At 42.1% G+C, this 22,155-nt stretch overlaps 1 protein-coding gene across 2 annotated transcripts in view; it reads right to left on the bottom strand.

Annotated features, from left to right (window-relative positions):
- CDC42BPA (CDC42 binding protein kinase alpha) overlaps positions 1-22,155 on the bottom strand; it is a 3,351,611-nt gene that overhangs the window by 1,301,147 nt on the left and 2,028,309 nt on the right. For both annotated transcript variants that reach the window (XM_044059574.1, XM_044059584.1), the window contains exon 13: positions 10,129-10,371. In XM_044059574.1, coding sequence (XP_043915509.1) covers positions 10,129-10,371 — 243 coding nt within the window. The remainder of the gene's footprint in view (positions 1-10,128; positions 10,372-22,155) is intronic.

Here is a 22,155-nt window from a genome sequence, read left to right as displayed (position 1 = left end):
ACTCCTGTTGTAGGCAGGGAATCATTGGTATTACTGTTTCTAAACTGTGAGAGTGTTGAGTCTAAACACTTTTCAGGTACCATTATAATTTCCTCATATGCAGTCTGGCATATGGTATTAGTAGTATGCAGGATGCCATGAATCCCACGGCCTGCAGAATTTTTCTTGCAGGGAGATGGGACTTTCTTGCCAGCAATTGAAAATATTGAGTTAGTTGAACTTGTTTATCTGGCGTGAGGTAAGCCATCTGGGCCGTTGTATTTAAGCTGGCACCCAGGAATATAACCTGTTGCGAGGGCCAATTTTTTACTTCTTTTCGTTTACTGTGTACCCTAGAGCAGATGTGTCCAACCTGCGGCCCTCAGAACGCTGCCATGCGGCCCTCTACCTCTAACTCCAACATTCATGTACGCATGCCCCAAAACACTTTTTTGTTGTGTTTTTCGCGGCCATGACCTGTAACTCTAACATCGGTGTGTGCATGCACCAAAGCATCCTTCTAGTACTGATTTTTTTGCACCAAAGAAGGGTCTGTGTGTTTGTGCCATTATTTCGTGCCAAAGAATCAATGTGTGTGTTCTTGCTGAAGAGGGACTCGTCTATGGATTTGCTGCCATTGCCTTTTAAAGAGACAGCACTTAACCTGTGTTAATAGGTAAGTATGGTGTGAGTGAGTGCATGCATGAAAGCAGAATGTTTGTGTGCGTGAAAGTAGAAGTGTGTGTGTGTGTGTGTGTGTGTGTGTGTGTGTGTGTGTGTGTGTGTGTGTGTGTGTGTGTGTGTGTGTGTGTGTTTATGTGTGCATGACAGAGAGACAGAGAGAGACACATGCACAAAGAGGCTAACATACAAAAAAGTCGGCATACAAATGCATCCTACATTAAAAGTACACTTTCATTAAATTGCAGCTTTTCTGATAGGGAGAGTGTTGTATTGAATATGAAATCATACCTCTCAACTGTATGGATTTTCGAAGAATGTCTGGATTTTTGCCTCATCTTCCAGTTTGTGTCTTTTGCTTAGGAAATAAAAGTAGTCATCCAAGGTAATGCTGTCCCAGGGATTAAGAAGGAGACAGCAGCCTAGGGTTGATGGGTCAGTAATGGATTGAGTAATGTGGGACTGTAGCATATAAAGTTTATTGTTTTTTTTGACAAACAAAAAAATCACCCAGTACTGTCTTGTCACTGGTGGGTTCTAAGCAGTGGTAGATTGGACAACAGTAAGCATATCTTTGGTGGATCATCAATACTGGCAAATCAAGTGGGCACAATGTCATTTTTTAAATGTTGGGGGTTTTAGTGTGTATGTGTGTGTTTGTGTTGGGAGTACTGCAATAGTAGATGATTATTAAAGACAGAGACTTATAAACTGTGGAGAATATGTTTCTTTGTTTCAAAAATTGATACTTGGGTACTAGGAATGCCAAAAATAGAGTTTTTAGGACATAGCTTCTTGCCATTTACAGTGGATGGATATTTACATTTAATGGACAATGTTAGCAGTATGAGTGTGGCCCTGTAGGGATCTGGAAGATGCTATGTCTACCACTGCCAATGTCTTGTAAAGTGACCTGGAAATGGATATTTGGATGTTACTATAAAAATACAGCAAGTGGGCTTTGAAATGAAGTTTAATTAAACAAAGTGCACTTGCAATTTACAGGCCATAATTTAATTTATTTCAAGTAGTCCAGATCCTGGTAGATTGTATACCATTAGACTTAATTAGAGGGAGGTGTCATTCTGTGGAAATAAGCAGACCTAGTTTCAGTGAAAGCTCTGTGGTTGTTTGCAGGTAGGAAGTTGCAGGATGTGGAGCCAATGTGTTTTATTATTTTTAATGGATTTGTCATTTCAAAGTATGGTTTTCTTTGTTGCAAAAGAAGGCAGGATTGAATGAGCCATATAATGTTTAACTGACAATAATGGGATAGAAACATTATGCGTAATGTATAATGTTTGCAGCTGCACTTGTTTCATTGGTGTCTGTGATGCATAACTATTTTTGGGCCTGTGTCCCAATTGTATTTGTCGCTTTGTCCAGAATTCTTGCTCTAAGGTTGAGAGGTATGGTTCCATGCTAAATCAGAAGATTGTATTTACCTTGGAAGACTTTTCAGCATAATTATGAGAAACAGAGCATCTTTAATATCTCCACTTATTTCCAATATAAACTGCCATGTAACCTTGCAAATAACTTTCTTATTACACTACTTTAATTCTTTTGGAATTGACAGGTATGCTTCATTTGTTCGGACGTAAGCATAGTGTGCTGTGACTGATTTCTTGCAGCAGTCTGTGGCTTACTTATCACAATAACTTTTCTGTGTTTCTGGGTGTGTGATCAATTTAACAGTTTTAAAGATGTTTTCCAAAATTAAATAAATACATAGTAAGTAAAAAAAAGTAATCCTTTCTTCACTTTGAGCTATTGACAAAGTGTGGGAATTTGTTTTTTTCAAAAGCGATGGTCAGCATTACAGCTTAGTAAATGGTCAGTCTGTGAATAACTTCTGCACAAATTAAAATGTCTGAATATCAAATGGCTTTAGATTGGAGGGAAGCTATATGTTTACTCCAGTATGTAGTATGATCTTAGAGAGGTAATAGATTTCTTATTGATTTTATTTTTGCTGAGCAGTTATTTGTTGATTTATTGATGGTCCTTTTGGTGGTGGGAAATTGCATGGAGGAATCCATTTCTGTTATGATTTTTTTTTTTCAGATATTTTGACTTCCAGACAATTTCAATCAGTGAGACTGTGTTATGTGATTACTGAGGTTGCCTATTTTACAAGTAGGGGCTCCTTTTCTGTATGTGTGTGTGTGTGTGTGTGTGTGTGTGTGTGTGTGTGTGTGTGTGTGTGTGTGTGTGTGTGTGTGTGTGTGTGTGTGTGTGTATAAGAGAGATATTTAATATGTATACTGAATATATTTTTGCAAATGGAATTCTTAGTTAAATAGGCCCCTCTTCTTAGACAAGTAGACTTGAGTAACCAATATTAGATCTTAGCCATCCAGCTGGGAAAGTTTAGTATGTGGATTTTCCTTCCGGTTTGATGAAGGCTATGCTACTTACTTAAGGAGTGCATTCATGGCTATCCATCCAGTTGTAGTGTTGTTGAACTACATTGTTTGATAATGAGTGGAGCTTTTTACAGAAGTTGAAAGTTTTTGTGTCAAGAACCTGTCCATACAAAGTGGCTTGTTTATGTTGCAGCGAAGGCTGTGGTCTTTGTAGTGAGTCTTTTAAATATAACCAGTATTTCTGAGGTGGAGAAAGTCTCAAGGCAGGATCTTTCTTAGCCTGGAAAGCAAGCCAGTGATGAAATTTATAGTAGCCAGTGAGAGACAGCGGAAAGCAAGAAGCTTTTTAGTCTGTTTGGATAACTAAGTGAACTCAGTCCTTTGACCTTTTTTGTCAGAAATGGTTGTAGTCTTCTTTTGGCACGGTGTTTTGCTGAGGCACGTGCCAAAAGGGGTGTTGCGCTCAATAATTGCTCTTGTAAAGGAAGAATACAGGGATGTTATGACCTCCTTGTCCCTGGATGAGATACCCTTACTAATGAGGTGCGCCATGTAAACAGCTTTCCGTACAACGGAGAAAACGTGGTGGTCAAAAGTCAGGTCTCTATCAACCTGGGTTCTCAAGCACCTCACGACTGATTGCGTGCTTACAACATTGTTATTAATGTGATAATTTGTGGGGACATCACTCTCCTCAAAGGGGATGATTGCACATTTTTGGCATTTAGCTTGAGGCCATGTTTCTGGCACCAGTCATTTGTTTGGGTGAGACCCTCTTGTAGCTTATTCAGAATTGTTTTATTAAGTCAGTAATGTGAATTCTTTACTTTATTGCAAATTTGTTGGCTTATTTTTGTGGATTATAGTATTGTAGGACTGCTAATGTTGACACTGTATGTAGATGGACTGCTGGAGTGGTTTTCCCAGTGAGAAATGCAAGTGCTGTGGTGAATATCTGTTTATTTGTTAAAAAAATCTATGTATTAACTAAGATGTTAGAGTTAACTGTTAGAGTAGAGAATTAAAATCAGAATGAGAATTAGAATTTTAAGGCAAATATTAGGCATTCTTTACATTTATTAATTGTTCGAATGCACCTACAGTACAGCCAGGAGGTCAACTTTGGCCTCCTGTGGCAGCGAAAGAGTTAACTGTATGATATATTTTATATGCAGCCCCAAGACAATTTCTGTTCACTCAATCCGGCCCGGGCAAGCCAAAAGGTTGGACACCCCTGCCCTAGAGAAATTAGCAACCTTTTTACAAACGCCAGATGCTGTAGAAGAATGTCCTTTGTCTCTGCTTGAATGAGGCAGTCGTCCAGATATGGATATATTTGAATTCCTTTTTCTCTGCAAAATGCAATTACTGGTGCCAGGCACTTTGTGAAGACCCTGGGCACATTAGATAAGGCAAAGAGCAGTGCAGAGAATTGGTAGTGCATTGTACCAGCTTTGAATATGAGGTATCTTCTGCAATTTTGTCTGATAGGGACATGCAGTATGCCTCTTTGAGATCCAGAGTAACAAGCCAAGCCTTCTTGCCCAGCATGGGTAGAAGCTGCTGTAATGTCAACATTTTGAATTTCGGAATATCCAGGTAAGTATGCAGAATTGAAAGGTCTAGTATGGGCCTCCACGCCTTTCCTTTCTGGGGACCAGGAAGAGTCTTGAGTAAAATCCTTGTCCTTGTTCCTGTTGTGGTACTTTTTGAATAGCTCTCATGTCCATGAGGGCTGAAACTTGTTTCTGTGCCTCTGCCCATTGATTTTGTGGCAGGTCTGGCATTCCTTTTAGCCTTGGTAAAGTATGAAAGTGGAATCTGTAACCTTGAGACACAATATTCAGGACCCATTTGTCTTGGGTGATTGTTTGCCAGTTTTGAGAAAAAAGTGCTAGTTTTCCCCGTAAGGGGGCTTCCAAAAGGGACGTGCTTGGCGTACGAAGGGGAAAGTCATTGTGACTGTTTCCTGTAAGGTTGAGACTTGTCCTCACCACCTTTTGGGGTTGAGGTGCCCCACTGTCGTTATCTGTTTGAGCCTTGGGGTTGAGATCTGCCTCTTGGGCGTCTGTATCTGCCTCTCTGTGGCCTGTCTGGCACTGGAAAGGACCAATTCTTTGTTGGCCAATTTCTGCTAAACCGAGGTGGCTGTACCTGTAAGAAATCCTTGACTGTTTGCATAGATTTAGCTTTATCCTCCATTTTCTTTAACACCTCTTCTGCTTTAACACCAAACAAAGTATCATGCTGTAAAGGAGCATCCAATAATTTTGCCTTAACATGATCAGGTAAACTTTGTTCTTTTAAACAAGCATGCCTTCGAATTACAGAACCTGTAACTGCGGCTCTACAAGAGGCCTCTAAAGAATCAAAACCACATTGCAGAGTATGTTTTCCCACCTGTTCAACTGCATGCAATAAATCCTGCATTTCTTTACAATCAGGAGCTTCTGTGCTTGCAAGCATTTTCTGTTTTAACTGAGCCATTAAATATTGTTGGTACTTAAGCATGTGAAACTGGCAATTTAAAGCTCTTACTGCTAAAGTTGCAGAAGTGTATACTTTCTTCCCCCATCTATCCAAAGCTCTGGAATCTCTGTCAGCGGGTACTGGATTTTTTGCAATGGAAACCTTAACCCCTTTTGGACCCTGGGAAATAGTTTCTGGATCAGCAGAAGGGTTTTTGTAAAGAAACGTGTGAGAGTTGGGGACTCTATAATACCTATCTGGCTTGGCTGGAGCAGGGGGCAAAGAGTCAGGAGATAAACTGGATTCAGAGAACACATCATCCACAATATCTAGCACAGGCAGAATAGCCAGGGGCCTGTGTTGAGGCAATAAGAGGAAATCCCTGAGCCTTTTCTTGGATTCTGAGTAATCCTGGCTTTCCCAATGGAAATGCTCCCTCATGGTATGTAAAGATTCCCCAAACGAATAATCCTCAGGAGGAGAGGCTGAAGGGATAGATTCTTCAGCATCAGAGTCCTCATAGGGTGGTAGAGAGTATCCCTGGTCTGAAGAGGAATCAGAGGAAATGGAAACCTGATCAGAGGAGTCATAGTCTGCATCATGCCTAGGCCTTTTCTCAGGAGGGGGATGGGAACCCCTGATTAGAGTAATGAGGTCTTCGGCCATTTTAAGCATCTGTTTCTTAGGCATAGAGGACTGTCCAGGAGAATTCTGTACTTGTTTCTTTGTCTTTAATGGTACCTTTGTCTTGGCTGTTGTTTTAATGGTGAGTTGTGAAGGTCTGAAAACACCCTCAGAAGCCGATGTCTGCTCAGCGGCTCTGGACCCATCTGAGGGATTAGTTTCCGTAGGCCCAATACCTTGAGTTTCCAGAGGCCTAGATGTCTCCATGTGGGAGTCAGAAGCGGCCTGTGGCTCTGAGGTAGCGGGTGTCAGGGGCTGCGAAAGCACCTCACTGAGAACCGGCGAACCGGCGACTGGCCTAGAAGAGGTTTTGTCGTCGGTTTTGGACCGCGGATGCCTGTCTTTATCCTTGTCTCTGCGTTTTTTCAGTATTGAGGTCGTCGGCTGATCCGACGGCATCGTATAATTGAACCTTCAGCCAAAGTAGTGCAAAGCAAAATCAAAACGTCGTTTTATAGTGCGTTTGTTAAATCTAGCACAAAACCTACAACTAGTGACGTCGTGATCAGGGCCTAGGCATGGAATACAGTAAGAGTGGAAGTCCTTATGAGGTATTTGATTCCCACAAGAAATACAATTATTAACTTTTTCTGACATCAGTCTGAGGCAAGAAGAAAGTTTCCCCAACGGGGTACTTAGCTTTATTGAAGACTTTGGATCTGAAATTCAACTTCGAAAATCTCAGGAGTTGGCCGACCGGCACTTGCGAACTGCTTCTGCTTCGGGCACCGTGCGGCAAGAAAGACTGAAGAAAATGGCATCGGATGCATCTTATATACCCCTGGAGCGCTGACGTCATGGAACAAGCAACAGCAACCGACGCCGGACCAAGACTTTGCAATTCGGGCCGACTGCGTGACCGCCTGATGGCAGGATAACCCAAGTGTAATGACTGCAGCAGTGTAACACAATGAACATCTTTCACATCTGATAAAGAAGAGGCCCATCACACGAAAACTGTCAAAAGAGAGTCCCTAAAAAGACCAAGTCAGTGTCCCAATATGTGCACTAGCCTTTTTCCACTGTGACCTCAAAACTGGTCTGTAGCTAGAAAACGAAGTCCAGTTTACAGTGGTTTAAAAAGGTACTTGGGAAACACCTTGTGACGAATACACAGATGTCATTAATGGTAGCATTTCAGAAACAAAACAAAACAAAAAAAAATGAAGTGGTTACCATTCTGGTGGATACAGTCTTAAGTGTCATGGAGATTTTTTGAGATGGAGCCCTTATCTGCCAAAATCTTGATGCTATTTGGACGGCGCAAATGAGATCTGCGTTAGTCAGGGAGAAGCAGGGCATTATAGGAAGGAAAGGTTCTCAAGGCTGGAGCACTAAATTTGCCAAATCAGATCTGAGTTTTGGATCAAAGACCCATATGCCGGATCAGGCATAATGAATGTATAGGATCTTTATTATTCCCACTCTGAGATCACTGCAAATCAAAGAAAGGGCAATAACTGATAGGCAGTGAAACACCTACGTCACTTTTTCTCTGAGATGTCCCAACCTTGGACCACACATAACTGCATAATAAATAACTACATATATCTCATACTTCAAAGACGCAGGAAACAAAAATTAGAGCACATGCCAACTTGACTCAGCATGCTTGAGTGCATGAGTGAGGCTTGAGACAGAGATTGTGGAAGTCAAAATAAGCCATCCCTACACCCCTACCATGTTGAGATCTTCACCCTCTACATCCATCTCGCTTTATTATTTTCACTTTGAGATTGCTGCACCTCAGATAAAAGGCCATCACTAACAGGGTATGTAACATCTGCTTTTCTCTCTCTAAGGTGTGCCAAATATGGACCACCAACTGATTAGCTTGTCACTATTACCATCTTACTCTAATTTGATGCGAGGAATGTTGCATGAGCAACTGTTGCCCGAGTTATTAGTCTTTAGCAAGTGTTTCTCTCATTATATCCTTGGTCAAACAATATATATCTTATTTCTGTACATCTACTGAACTGCACTAGTTTGCTGCTTTTCTTGGCTGGTTACAGAATAATGTCATGCAGGCATCTGTAAAAAGATTTTTCTTCACCTTTTATTGCTTTCCTTACTGGCATTGTTGAATGGGAATAGGTCCATATGCAGTAGAGGACCAGGAAGAAAAGCCTCAACATATATTGTACTTTTAACAATGCAGCAAAAAAAGCAACCAGCTGCAAATGTTGACACACACACACACACACACACACACACACACACACACACACACACACACACACACACATATCACAGAATTATACAAAACTATTAAATATGCTAGTTGGTGTAGTCTGTAGCTGTAAGCAGGTACACAGAAATTACTTAACAAAACCTGGTCAGCAGATTATGTAAAGTCATCTAAATACATCTTATTTATCCTGGCTCCAAGGCATAGAATAACAAAGTCTTGATTATGACCCAGATAATCCCAGACTGAGCGATAGTTTGGCTAATGCAGAAGACAAGCAGGTGGAAAATGAGAGTGTGTATCCAACCCTAGATCCCCCATTCTGGGTTGAGGGGTAGCCTCGATATGCCATTTCATTACCAACATGCAGAGGCTTGGAAGCAATGAAAATGTACAAAAACCAGGGGATATAGGCTTAGTGATAACAAGCCAGGGTCAGGAGCCCTTCATTAATATATGGGCAGAACCATGTGCATTCAAGGGAAGGGCACTGTAGAGCCTTCTAGGGAAGCAAGTGCCTACATCAGCAATCCCGGTGGTGGGGTTATGGCCATCAGAAATGTCCTCAGTGCCTGCACTGCTAGACACAGGCAGAGGCACAGAATACCTTCCTGGTTGCCTAGAAGATGGCCACTCTGATCATCTTTTGTCCTCATGCTGGAGACTAAACAGTGGCAACAGAACAAATGGGCTTCAAACTGACAGGAGAAGGACTGAAGAGTGGGAGGCACTGACAGAAAATAAACTCAGGAAAATATGTAGTTACAGTCAGAAGTGTAAAGGGGATATTAACACGTGAAAGAAAACAAAAGCTGGATAAACGCCTGGTATACACCTCAAGTGAAAAAAAAAATGAAAAGACCAATGGTTAGACCACAGCTGAAGATAAAAATGGAATAATCCACGTCAGGAAATAAATCACTTGCAGCTTCACAGTAGTGCCCTATATAAAACCAAAAGTTGTAACTGAGATGTAGTAGTCAAGGTAGGAAACTGTTCACTTGCAATTTCACATCACTTTATTAAACAAGAGTAAGCGCTTTCGCGATCTAAGTCAGCTGATCGCTTCTTCAGACTCATAAAAACAGTTAAAACATTGGTATTTAAAATATGGTTCAACCAATGAAAACACATATAGAACTATGACATAGACTAATTAAAATTGCATTTGCCTTATATTCTGCATAAGATGAAATAAAATATACATATAACAGACACATTTTATGGGATGTTAAGTAAAGTGTAGGAAAGACTGCTGAGAGGGGTGTGAAATGCCCTAAAAAACAGGAATGTATTATTATAATGTAGTACACTAGCAATGTGATGGAAATTATGGAAAAATGTGCTTAGTATTACAAAAAGGAATACTACAGAAAGGGGAACCAACGCTAGAGACTTAGGAAGAGGGTCAGTAATGTCTACCAATAGAGTTGGTTTGATTATAATAAGGTGCGTTATGAGTTAAAAAAATAAAATAAATAAATAAAAACTGACAGACGTGTGTATTCTGAGGGACAGCAATGAAAGGGAAGTTAGTAATACTGGGACTACAAGAAAAGGACTGGAATGAGTATGTGGAGTGAAAATGGAGACAGTCCAGAAGAAAACAGCATAACAGGTACTGTCAGGAGAAGTTTAAGGAAAGAAGAAAATGAAGAAAAGGCATGGAGAGGATGCTGCAGCTGTGAAAAAATCAGTTACAGAACTGTGGCGACAGTATGGTTAAACTCAGCATCACGATGTCACAAGACCTACCTCTTTTTTGGCTCTGTCGGCTTTGCGGAGATCTTGTCTTAAGTTCTCAATTTTCTGTGCTGTAACTTCTAACTCTTCTTCCTTATCTCTGAGCTGGCGGGAAAGTTTCTGTTTAACGGATCGTAATTCACTCAGTCTTTCATTCATTTCTGAGAATTCCTGCATGACTAGTTTCCGTTGACTGTGAGCATCCTTCAGTTCTTTGGTTTGAGATTTTAGTCTTTCATTAGACTCTGCCAATTCCTAATATAGAAAAATAAGATATATATCAGACTTTATACTGCCATGTTTTCACAGTTAAATAATTACAATCCTAGTGTAACACTTTAAGATACAGGTACTCTGCGTTCTATATGAAAGCAAGGAGCTGAATGACTTCATGACACACTTTCTCAATGTGATAGAATGTAAAGCCTGCATTCCTCTGTCCCTACCACCACAGGAAGCATAAGCAAGGATAAGGATAAAAGTAAAGTTAGCAAATAGTGCAAAGGAGGGCTTCTGTCAAGTCTACATGCTGCCTCCTAATTGGTTTCAAAAACATTAATGAGGGAGCAAAAGAAGAAAGACTTAAAAAAATCATAAGACACTCGGTTGTGAGAGATGAATTTTCTTCCCTGCAGTCAAGCTTTACTCACAGGGCTACTCCAAATAAAGATCTGTGAAAAAAAGAAGTTATGTACTCACCATAACATTCCATGTTTGATGTCCTTGATCTCGCCTTCCTTCTTGCTGTCTGGGTTCGGAGCCGATCCTCGGCTCGGACTCGGCCTTATACTACTGCTCAAGAGCTTTTACTGGCTCAAGGCTAGCCCCTATCCCAGCATGCCTTGTGGTAGTTACGCAGATCTTGTTTGTGATAACCCAACACTAGAACATAGAAATAGACAAAAGATATAGTCTACTTTACATATCCGATGACACCTACATATAAAGGTGTGATCCCTCCACAATAGTAATAGTAGCAGACTGAGACTAACCATAAGCTATGGTACAAAGGAAACCCAGCCAGTATAACCAATAGAACAAGGGATTCCTCTTGATCTCCAGGAATGGGGAATGAGGGTGGGATGCAAGCAGGAAGGCAAGATGAACAAACATGGAACGTTATGGTGAATACATAACTTCTTTATGTTATGTTGTCCATATCTCGCCTTTGTTCTTGCTGTTTTGGACAGCGTCCCCAGCACCTAATTCTTGGGTGGCTCACTGGAAAAAAAACTCTTCAGGACCGTGGAACCAAAGGATGCCCTGTTCCGGGAGGTCACATCTACTTTGTAACGAGTTATAAAGGTATGAGGATTAGCCCATTTAGCTGTTGCACAGATCAAATCCAAAGGTAAACTGGCTTGAAAGGCAATCGAGGTAGACAAGGCCCTTGATGAATGCCCTTTAATTTTCCCTGGAAATTTTTGTTTACGCAACTCGTCGACATATTTTATAGTGTCTGAAAGCCACTTTGATAAAGTCACCTTTGAGACTGCACAACCTCTTTTATTGTCCGCAAATTATATGAACAATTGGTCAGATTTTCTAAAGTCCTTGGTCCTGTGTAAATAGAAACAAAACTGTCTATGAACATCCAACTGATGAAGCTTATACTCTGCCTTGTTGCCATGATTAGAGAAGAACACAGGAAGCTCTATGGATTGATTCAAATTGTAGTCAGAACATACCTTGGGTAAGAAGGAGGGGTTAGTTCTGAGAGAAACCCGATCATTATGGAAAATCAAGTAAGGGGGACGAATAGATAAGGCCTGTAATTCTGAAAGAGGTAATTGCAACCAAGAAAAGAGTCTTCCAAGTCAGAAATTTGAGCAGACAAGAAGCAGATGGTTCGAAGGGAGGAAGAATCAGAGCATCTAAGACTAAATTTAGATTCCAGGGGGGAAGAGGTTCTCTTATCGGAGGTCTTAATACAGTAGTACCTATTAGGAATGCCTTGCATAACCTATGAGACATGATATTGGAACCCATTTCTCCCATATGGAAATTAGAAATGGCAGAAAACTGAACTCGGACAGTAGCTGCAGCTGCTCCTTAGTCAAAGGTTTCAGCAAGAAATTCAAGACTCTTTGAAATGGGAGCAGTAAAGGGATCAACCTGATTTTTGCCTGCCCAGCAAGAGAACCTCTTCCACTTACTAGCATAAAGTCTCCTAGTAGTGGACATATGGGAGGAAATCAAAATGTGTTTAACTGCTGGAGAAACATCGGGAAGCCTGGCTAAGACCGGAAGTGGAGAAACCAAGCTGTGAGCTTGAGAGTTTGAATGGAAGGATGGAGAGCCCCCGACTGATGCCTCAAAAGATTTGGCACTGGGTCCAGGATCCAAGGCTCCCCTTGCAGGTGAGGTCAAAGGAATGGAAACCATATCTGATAAAGCCAGTAAGGGGCAATGAGGATTAACTTGCAACCGAATGACTGTGCTTTCTGAAGAACCTTGGGGATCAGGGGGAAAAAGGTGGAAAGGCGTAAAGCAGTCCAGGGGGCCAATCGTGAACAAGTGCATCCCTGGGTGACTGTCCCGGTGGCGGGACTAGGGCAAAGTAGCTGCTGCATTTGTTGTTGAGGGGGGTGGCAAAACAGATTGCAGCATGGCTGGCCCCTTTGCAAAAAAATCAAGTCCGCAACTTCCTGCTTCAGGGACCACTCTTGGGGCATCAGGATAGCCCGGCTGAGCTTGTCCACTATCCCATTGGATTTCCCTGGGATGTGCATTGCAGCCAGAAAGCCTTGGGAAGACATCGCCCATTGCCAAACTCGTAGAGCCTCTCGACACAAGGGGTAAGACCTGGTTCCACCCTGTTTGTTGATGTACCATACAATCAACATATTGTCCATTTGAATTGCTATAGTCCCTGTAGGTAGAGAGTTCTGAAGTGCTTGCAATGCCAGGAGCACCACTCTCATCTCCAGGACATTGATGTGCAAGTGGTACTCGTGTTCTTGCCAAGTCCCTTGAACAGTCTGTCCCAGATAATACCCCCCCCCCAATCTGGGAAGCTTCCGTGGTCACTGTGGCTAAAGGTTGGGGGGGGGGGTAGGAACGGCCTGCCTATTGTCACCATAGACCCCTTTTGCAGGATTCCGTGATCAGAATCTGATGCGACATTGGTAAATCCTGGAATGACTATTGTGCAAAAATAAGCCACTGTAGAATTCTCATGTGGAAGCTAGCCATAGGGACCAGAGTGATTGCCACTGCCATAGAACCCAGGACCTTGAGGACAAAACTTGCTTGAATCCTTTTTTGTGTGAACAGCATGGCAAATTGGCGACAGATTGTTAATACTCTTTCTTGAGGCAGCTTTTCTATCATGGCCCTTGTGTCTAAATCTGCCCCTATAAAGGTAATATATTGAAAAGGCAACAAGGCAGATTTTTCGTAGTTTATGGTGAACCCAAGTTGAGAACAAGAGTGGATTGTGTATTCCCTCGCCCTGATTAGTTGATGCTTGGTGGTGGCAGTAAGGAGCCAGTCGTCTAAATATGGAAACACCCGGAATCCTTGACGCCTCAGGTGAGCTGCAACTACTGCCATGCATTTGGTGAACACACTGGGGGCTGTGGTGACACAAAAGAGCAGAGCTCTTAACTGATAGTGACTGTTTCCCAGCCAGAAGCGTAGATATCTCCTTAACCATCTGCCGATTTTTATGTGGTAGTACACATCCTGGAGATCGATACAACACATCCAATTGTCCTTTCCCAGAAAGGGAAGAACGGACTGCAGTGTTACCATCCAAAACTGACTTGTTCATCCTGCTGAGATCCAAAATGGGTCTCCAGTCCCCTGTTTTCTTTGGAACTAAAAAGAACCTTGAGTAAGTTCCGGATCCGATTTGGTCTGCGGGGGCTTCCTGGATGACTCTTTCTTAGCAACCTTTGAACCCCTAGGTTTGCTTGATCCCAAAAACTGGGTATAACATCTGGGATAAAGTACTGTCTTTTTTACAGGGGAAGTAAGGACAAGAGGATATTGTAACCTCCGGATATATTATGGAAAGTACCCATGTGTATCTTCTGTGATTGTCTTGACAGGCTTTTGGGTACAAGAATAATCTCCCCCGACTGTCTCCAGAGTCACACAGTCAGGCCTCCCTTCAGGAGGTATCTCTGTCGCCCTGATTCTGCAGACCCACCCTGCTGCGAGGTTGGCGTCTTCCATTGTTATTTCCCCCTCTGCCCCTGCGGGAAAATTATTCATGTGTGTCATGTGAAACTCCCTGAGATTTCCAGAACCACATTTTCCCGCTCTTCTAGCCTTTAGGATAGGGTCTAGATGGAGCAGAAAAACATACTCCCATGGCAGAGAGAGTTTTGCCATCCTGTTCACACCTGGTAAGAGTCCCTTTTACCTGAGGCCTGAACAGAGACAAGCCGTCACATGGGGCACTGGTAAAGGAAGAATTGAAGGGCTCCGCAAAATGACAAAGGCGCATCCAGGAGTGTCTGCATAAGGCTACCCCTGTGCCTGCTACCCTGCTCGCCCATTAGCTGCATAAGAAATGAGCCGCATAAAGGAGTTAACCACTGAAGTCAAGGTCACAAGCTGAGAAGCCGCCTTGTCCGAGGCTCCCACAACTGCAGGATCCTGTAAGGTATCTCCTAACTCCTTGAGGAGATTCATTTGAAGCCTTGTAAAGTGGGACAAATAGTTCAGTGACCTGAGTGTAAAGGTTGCTGAAGAAAACATACACTTCCCATATCTGTCCATCTTACGAGACTCTCTATTCGGCAGATGGACAGATGAAGACGTTTTTGCTAATTCCTTCTTGGTGGCTGCTGCCACCACCATAGCATCAACGGTAACACCTTTAGATAAGAAGAGCCTGTCTTCAGGGGCTGTAATAAATTTATTGGGCCTCCGCGGAACTGGTTCCATGGTGTCTGAAGAGCTCCACGCCTTCCGACTCACTATGTGCAATAGTGGGTCGAAAGGAGGAGATACCCAAGAGGTGGAGGGTCGGGAACCGAATGCATCCAGGTACACTGACTCATCTTCAGAAGTGGCAAGGGACTTCCAGTCACCCCTCTGTCTAAGGATTTCTAAGATGTCTGAAAAAGAGACATCTTCAGAGGGGGATCGTGGGGACCCTTCTGAGTCATCCAAGTCTGTGTCTGATGTCAAGGAGTAAGGAGAGTCCACATGCTTCCTCTTGCAAGTCCTCTTCTGAGGGATGCTCAGGGGAGGTTTTGGACGAGGTGGGATTGCCCAATGGGGCATCCTGGAGCACGGGTTCCCTACACTTGTTGCGGAGCGGAGGTTCAGAGGAGGACACCGGCACCGAAGACAAAGGCGCTAATGGAGCCAAGGGTGGAGCTGTCTCGGCAGACAGCACGCTCCTCATCACCTCGAAGGCATTGCGGTCCCATCCCGAAAGAATCTCCGGCTCCGAAGAAGCAGGATTCTTCCTCCGAACTGAGGGAGATGGCTCAGAGGCCGATGTAGGAACTGAGCTGTCCTGCGCTGAACCTCCGAGAGGGAGAGTAGGGTCGGACAAGGGGCCAATGCCGCTCCCCCCTCGGAGCCGACAAAGGGGCGTCAACTCCCAGATCCCTCGAAGAAGGGGGTATTGAGGAGATTGGAGCGGCAGTCAGAACCAAAACACCAGAGGAGGTTACTGGAACCGACGGTTCCACCACTAAAACTTCCATACACTCCGGCTCCGAACTCAGAGGAGTCAGAGGAGGAATTGAGACAGGTGTTGTTTGAGCTGTCAGCACCATTTCCATCTGGGATGGGCCCGAAAGAATTTTGGCTAATGCCGGTGTCCTAAGAAGCCTCTTTAGCACCCTCTCCACATCATTATCCAAGAGGCTTCTGGATGACCGAAAGGAATGGGATGAAGACTGGTGACTGCCCGCCACAGATTGTAATAATGGAGACTGTGGAGCAGACCACACCGGTTCCAAGCCAGGAGACCTGGAACGCTTATGGGACCTTACTGGCTCCGTAAACACAGATGGAGACATAGGTGAAGATGTCATGTTGGAACCGAAAGTCGGGTCCGACTTAGTCTGTGGTTTGCCCTTGTCCTTAGACGTTTCCGAACTCGGAGCCGAAGAGGATGAAGGCTTGACTTTGTCCAATTTTTTAGCTGGTTGAGTCCCCTCCATGGCAGTATCAAAGAGGCTCTAAAGTAAACCTCTCAAGATTAACTTGTTTCTTCTCTCCTGCAGAACTCGTGAACTAAAGGCATGGCAGATGGAGCACAAGTCCTGCAGGTGAACAGGTCCTAAACAATATATGCAACTCGTGTGCCTGTCCGTAAGGGACATCTTTTGGCAGCACAAGTCGCACTTTTTGAAACCTGAAGGTTTCGAATCCTTGGCAGTATCCTTGGACATAATAGAGAACAGCATTATGTACTAATACGAAAACTATACAATAACACGATTAATAGCACTATGTAAGCTAGACAAAGAGAAACAACTAGGCAATAACAGACAAAAATATCCTTTTGTTTTTTTAACAGACAGGGAAAAACAGAGAAGGGGGGAGAGCCTTTAAGTTAAATGGTGAACTCCCTACCTAAGGAGAGCCTCTAGCTTAAACGGCAACTCCTTACAGTTAAAGGAAAGGCAGGAAAAGGAAGAACCACCTTCTAATTTAAACAGGTTTGGAAGAGGGGAAAGGCCAGAGGAAAAAAAAAAATGGTTAAACTACACAAAAGCAAGTCACTCAGATGGGAAATGTATAGATAGAAATACGAAGGACAACTATCGCTAACAAAAATAGATAGGCTAAACTAGAATTTTGATCAAAAATATAAGACAAAAAACACTTAGCCTGAGCCAATATCTGCAATGTCAATGCTGCAAGTGGCAAATGAGATCTGGGTATCTACTGGTAGGCATGCTGGGATAGAGGCTAGCCTCGAGCCAGGTAAAGATCTTGAGCTATAGTATATGGCCGAGTCGGAGCCAAGGATCGGCTCCAAACCCAAACAGCAAGAACGAAGGCGAGATATGGACAACATAACATCACAAGTTACCAACAAAATAAAACCCATCTGGACCTCTCATTATATTTTAATGCATTATACTATTCTTTCTATCATCGAGTATTTCCTTCAGGCTCCCCGCTACTGACTACTACTTCAGTGCTTGCTGTTTAACTGACAAAAGCTTTTTCTACTTTGCCCCACATCAATACCTTTCTGTTGTATATATAGGTACTGTTACAGCACTGAAAGTTAACTGTGAAAACTGTTCATTTCAGACAATGGAGTTTTCAGGGAAACTTTCACCAAGCTACAGCAGCCTTGGAGAGGATTATATTAAATAAAGGAGTGGAAGGCAGAAGTCCTTCCACTGGGCGTTGGAAGTCTGTCACCCCTCCTCTAAACCACACAAGTACACACTGTGGGACTTAACCGATATAACTTACAAATCTATGTTTTTGTTATTCTGACTTCTAGTATACACAACTAAGACATGAAACCTTAATGTCCTTGGAATTTCCAATTTTGCTATCTTTTGAAGGCTTTGAAAGGTCCTAAAGGAGATTACCATTTAGGCAACAGTAGACAACATGAAGAACTCTGTGAAGATTGAAAGTATGTTTGCAATGGACAGCAGTACCTGCACAAACTTTTAATCACTATTAATTTCCTGTTGCTTCATATAAAGGAAATTACTGAGATACAAAAGCAGGTACAACCTAAGTCAAGAAGCAACCTCCTTCTAAGACTCATGTAAAACGTGATCACCAAGGTAACTGAACTATAGCAAATTGGTTCTATTCCCTGTCAAAACAAGAGTGCTTTACACTGTACTCTGGCCGACGACCGCGTAGCTTGGCAAAAAAAAAGTTGTTCCATTCCAACTAGTTTATAATTTGATTATCGATGAGGTGAACAAGAGAAAACTCTGTGGATGTGATATACCTGGACTCTGGTAAAGCTTTTGATATTGTGATACTGTGCCATAGAGGAGGTCAACAAATGAAAAAAAAATTAGCAGGAGGTGGGTCAAAAATGGAAAAGCAGAAAGAAAACTGGCTGTCTGATCAGAAGCATTCCCTCCAGTAGAGCTCTTTTGAGTGTCTACCTTTAACTCCCAGTGGGTGTGGCTTCAGCCTTTAAAAAATGAAGTTATTACATTACAGTTCTAACAAATACTTATTGACAAAGGTCATATATCAATACAATTTTGTTTGCCATCATATATGCTTCAAGATAAAACATTCTGATGCCTTGTGTGTGCATGGTTTTGGAATTATTAATGCAAATGTGAACAGGCAATATTTGACGCCTAGAGGAGCAGTAGGAGGTAACTGTAGAAACGCCTGTAGACATCACTCGGCTGTACTGAGTTAAGGGAACCTGGCAGTTTGTAAATGGCACTGTCACTTACGCCATATAATCCAAACCAGTTCATAGAATCGAAGCTGGCTATGACCTGAGAGTTCACTTACATTTTGAACATACTGGATCTAAAGATGCACCATACTAGGGTAAAGAACTTCAACTTTGCTGAATAATAGAAAATTCACTTATCCCTTATATTGCATGACCTCAGAATTAGTAAATTTAGAGCTTCAGGGGTGACAGCACTGCAAAGAGCAGTTAGTTTCAATGCTATTCTACTGTCAACAAGCTTGTTTCAATATAAGGCACTTGATGCAAGTACCTTTTACTAAATACCATGCACCAGGTTGCTACAGAAAAAAAGCCAGGGAAAAAAGTCTAAGGTAAACAAGTAAGCATTGAGACTAATCTTGTGTATTACATTTGGGTCAGACATCACTTTGGATTTGAAGCAAAATCAACTCATATGCTAATTAGAAGCACTAATTCAGTAATCACAGATGGGGAGGGGTGATCTCCACAGAGACCTGAGGTAACTTGCACAGTGGATGCATAGGTGGCAGCTTGGATTTATTAAAAAAGGATATAAAGTTATGGAGGTGGAGAAGGGAACCCACAGATACCAAACTGCTCTGACAGAGAGAATGAAATCACATAGGAAAAAAGGATTTGAGGAAATATTTACCAACAATGAATTCACGATATGCAAAATGCAAAGACAGAAGTGAAGTCTAACAATGTGCTGGGGTGCAGAGCACAGTGGGTGCCCTTCTGTAAATGCTGAGGTTATCCTCAAAATGTAAATGGGGCACTGATAAAGTTCCATATAGTGTACGTTGTACAGTTTAGATGACTATATAGACAAAGGGATATCATGTTGGTGAAAAGTGTGCTACGAAGAGCTACCAAAATGGTGAGAGCAATTGCAGTATTAGTTGAGACTTGAAAAGTTAGCCAGGTTTACACTAGATGGCACAAGAAGGGAAGAAGGGGACTATGACTTGGTTCGATGCACTGCACTGTTTGAAAAAGGAGAAATGTAACTATAAAGTAAACGTGAGGTCAAGTTAGACTTCAGAATCTACCACTTTGCCCAATGGGGTGGTAAGCTTATGGAATGTACTGTCTCAGACATTAGGTCATCGGAACAGTTAACCACTACATGGGATAGAACAAGGAAAGGATGATACGATAGGGACAGGCAACTGAGCAGAAGCAACCTGCAATAACAGGACAGCCTTAAACAATGGGTTTTACTTCATTGGTATCTTTGTACAGTCTTTCCACTTTCAATCCTGTGTTAGTGTGAGGAAGATACATGCTTTTGTAAATAAGGCTGTGAGACCAGGGGGTTCTTCTTTCAAAAGTACAGCAGGTGAGAGTGGCAGTGGATATTTGCTTCAGATGCTAGAGTTTTTTTTGTGTAGAGTTCAGATACGATGAGGTCATGACAGTGGTTTCTTCTTTATATTTCACTTACTGCAGACTTAATCCATGTCTAATCAGAGAGATGAAGTCCTGACTCTAGGTTTCATAGTTTAAACTAACTGCATATAGGCCAGAAGCTAATCATAATGCAGACTCCAAACTGGATGAATAAACTAATGGTCCCATTCATGTACTTACTAAATTCTTGGATTGCTCCACAGAGATTCTTGAGCTAGTTATTCTCCAAACCCTCCGTTCCTCTTTTAGACTCTGAGAGGGATTCCAACTATTTTGCTTATCCACATCCTTAAAAAGCCATCTGAGAATTCAGAATATCTGGAGAATCACCTACACAACTTCTAACCTTCCTTTTATAAGTTAGGTTACAAGCAAGGTAGTATACATTTATTCAAAAGTATCCCTATCTGTCACCTCATGATCGCTTTGATACCCAACTAAGTCTAGATTTAGGTCTTAGCACAATACTGAGACAACCCTTATCTAGGCCGTAAGTGACCTACTGATGGTACGAGATCAAAGATTATACTCCCTCTTGGTCTTCCTTGATCTCATCTTCTGACATGATGGATCATGGGATCTTGAGTGAGCATCTTAAACTCTATCGTGGGTTCTTCAGATTAGTGATCAGCTGGTTTATCTCTTATCTTTCAGGCCACTCCCACAGCACTATGGCTGGATTAAATTGTTCTAGTAGCTACACTCTGGAATTTGGGGTACCACAATACTTCATCATGGCATAACTGTTACTAACTGTTATACGATAGGGTCTATGGTATAACAGCGATAGGGTCTATGGTATAACAGCGAACGATCAAAAGATTGAACGCTGTTATATCGACCACAAGAGAACGAAAACAAAAAAGATCGAACAGCCAGAACAGCAATTTTTTTCCCAGAGAAAATATTCGCTGTTCCCAAAAAAACAAAAAAACACACTAAACACTATTTTAAGTGGGGGGATTTGCCCCTCCCCCTACTTAAATATTAAATATACCAACTCTGAGATCGCACTACAGTGCCAAAAATGGCAAAGTGATGAAAGCGGCCAAGCGACTTGTTTCCCAGGGAAAGAATTTGCTTAAAAGCCGCTTCGTCATTTTGCGTTTTCGACATTTACAGTTTGACGAAGTCGCATTCGACATAATGCATCTTCGTTCTTCTGACAGGAACCCTATATGATAACCCCCCCAGAAAGAAGCCAAGGAAGAAAAGTATCTCTTAATACCATGCTGATGATGTTCAACTCTAACTTTCCCACACTCAGTAATTAATATCTAATTTCATTTGCACTAAAAAAGTATTTGGAATAATTTCTCATTTGGTTAATGTACAGTTGTTTAAAACACAACCAAGCAAAAACTGAGGAGATTCTGATTCATGGCATCACATGTCCACTTTGTCTTCCTCTCCTTCTCCCCTTATTATATTGGGGAGATCAACTAGATGATGTGTCACAAGTCTGCAGTCCTGAAGACGTTCTTGACGACAGGTTGACACTGAAAAAAATGTGTCAGCTATTGTCAACAGGAAAGTATATTTGGTTTGAAGAACATAGCAGAAATCTGGAATTTTACTCCTTTTACAGACCTTGTTAGGGTGAAACAAGCAAGTTGAATTATCTCGCTTAGGTTACTGCAATGCTTAATACTCAGGACTCTCAGATGGTGATCTGGTGTGTCTGCAGTATTCCACAACAAAGCTGTTAGTGGGCCACTCTCAGAGCTGCCACAGCATTTCCCCTGCTGCATGACATTCAATGGCTTTCAGTTACTGACAGATCACTATTTAAGAGCCTACTTCTGACATATTGAGCCCTAAATGACATGGGTGCTGCTTATATGAAAGAGCTGTCTTAGCCCTGTAGTTAGCATTCAAGCTTACCCTGAAAATGCCTATAATAAACAGAGTACAAAATGAGTCTAATGTATTTAAACATGTAACCTAAGTAATGGAGAGAAGGACTTATTTTAGTAAGTTTATGATGAACTGACTGAAGTTTTGCTGAACCTGAGTACTGGAAAAGTTGTAGAAGGTGATACTGTATTCTAACAATGGTCTTAAGCAGGTTTTATACAACATGACAATATTTGTCTCATCCCTTAATGAGACTGTCAAATATAAATCCTATCTACCTCAAAGACTTCTATCTAGTACTAATGACATGTTTGTCAAAGGACAGGGTCCTAGTGATTGTCAATCCTATAACTTCTGCAAGAACCGGCCCACATAACATTAAGGGTTCTCTAAAAATCTGATCACAA

This window comes from Protopterus annectens, chromosome 1.part2, assembly GCF_019279795.1.
Source record: "Protopterus annectens isolate FY-2018-M chromosome 1.part2, PAN1.0, whole genome shotgun sequence".
Lineage (NCBI taxonomy): Eukaryota > Metazoa > Chordata > Ceratodontiformes > Protopteridae > Protopterus > Protopterus annectens.
The sequence above is the reverse complement of the archived record's forward strand: the minus strand, read 5'-3'. Positions and strand labels throughout refer to the sequence as shown.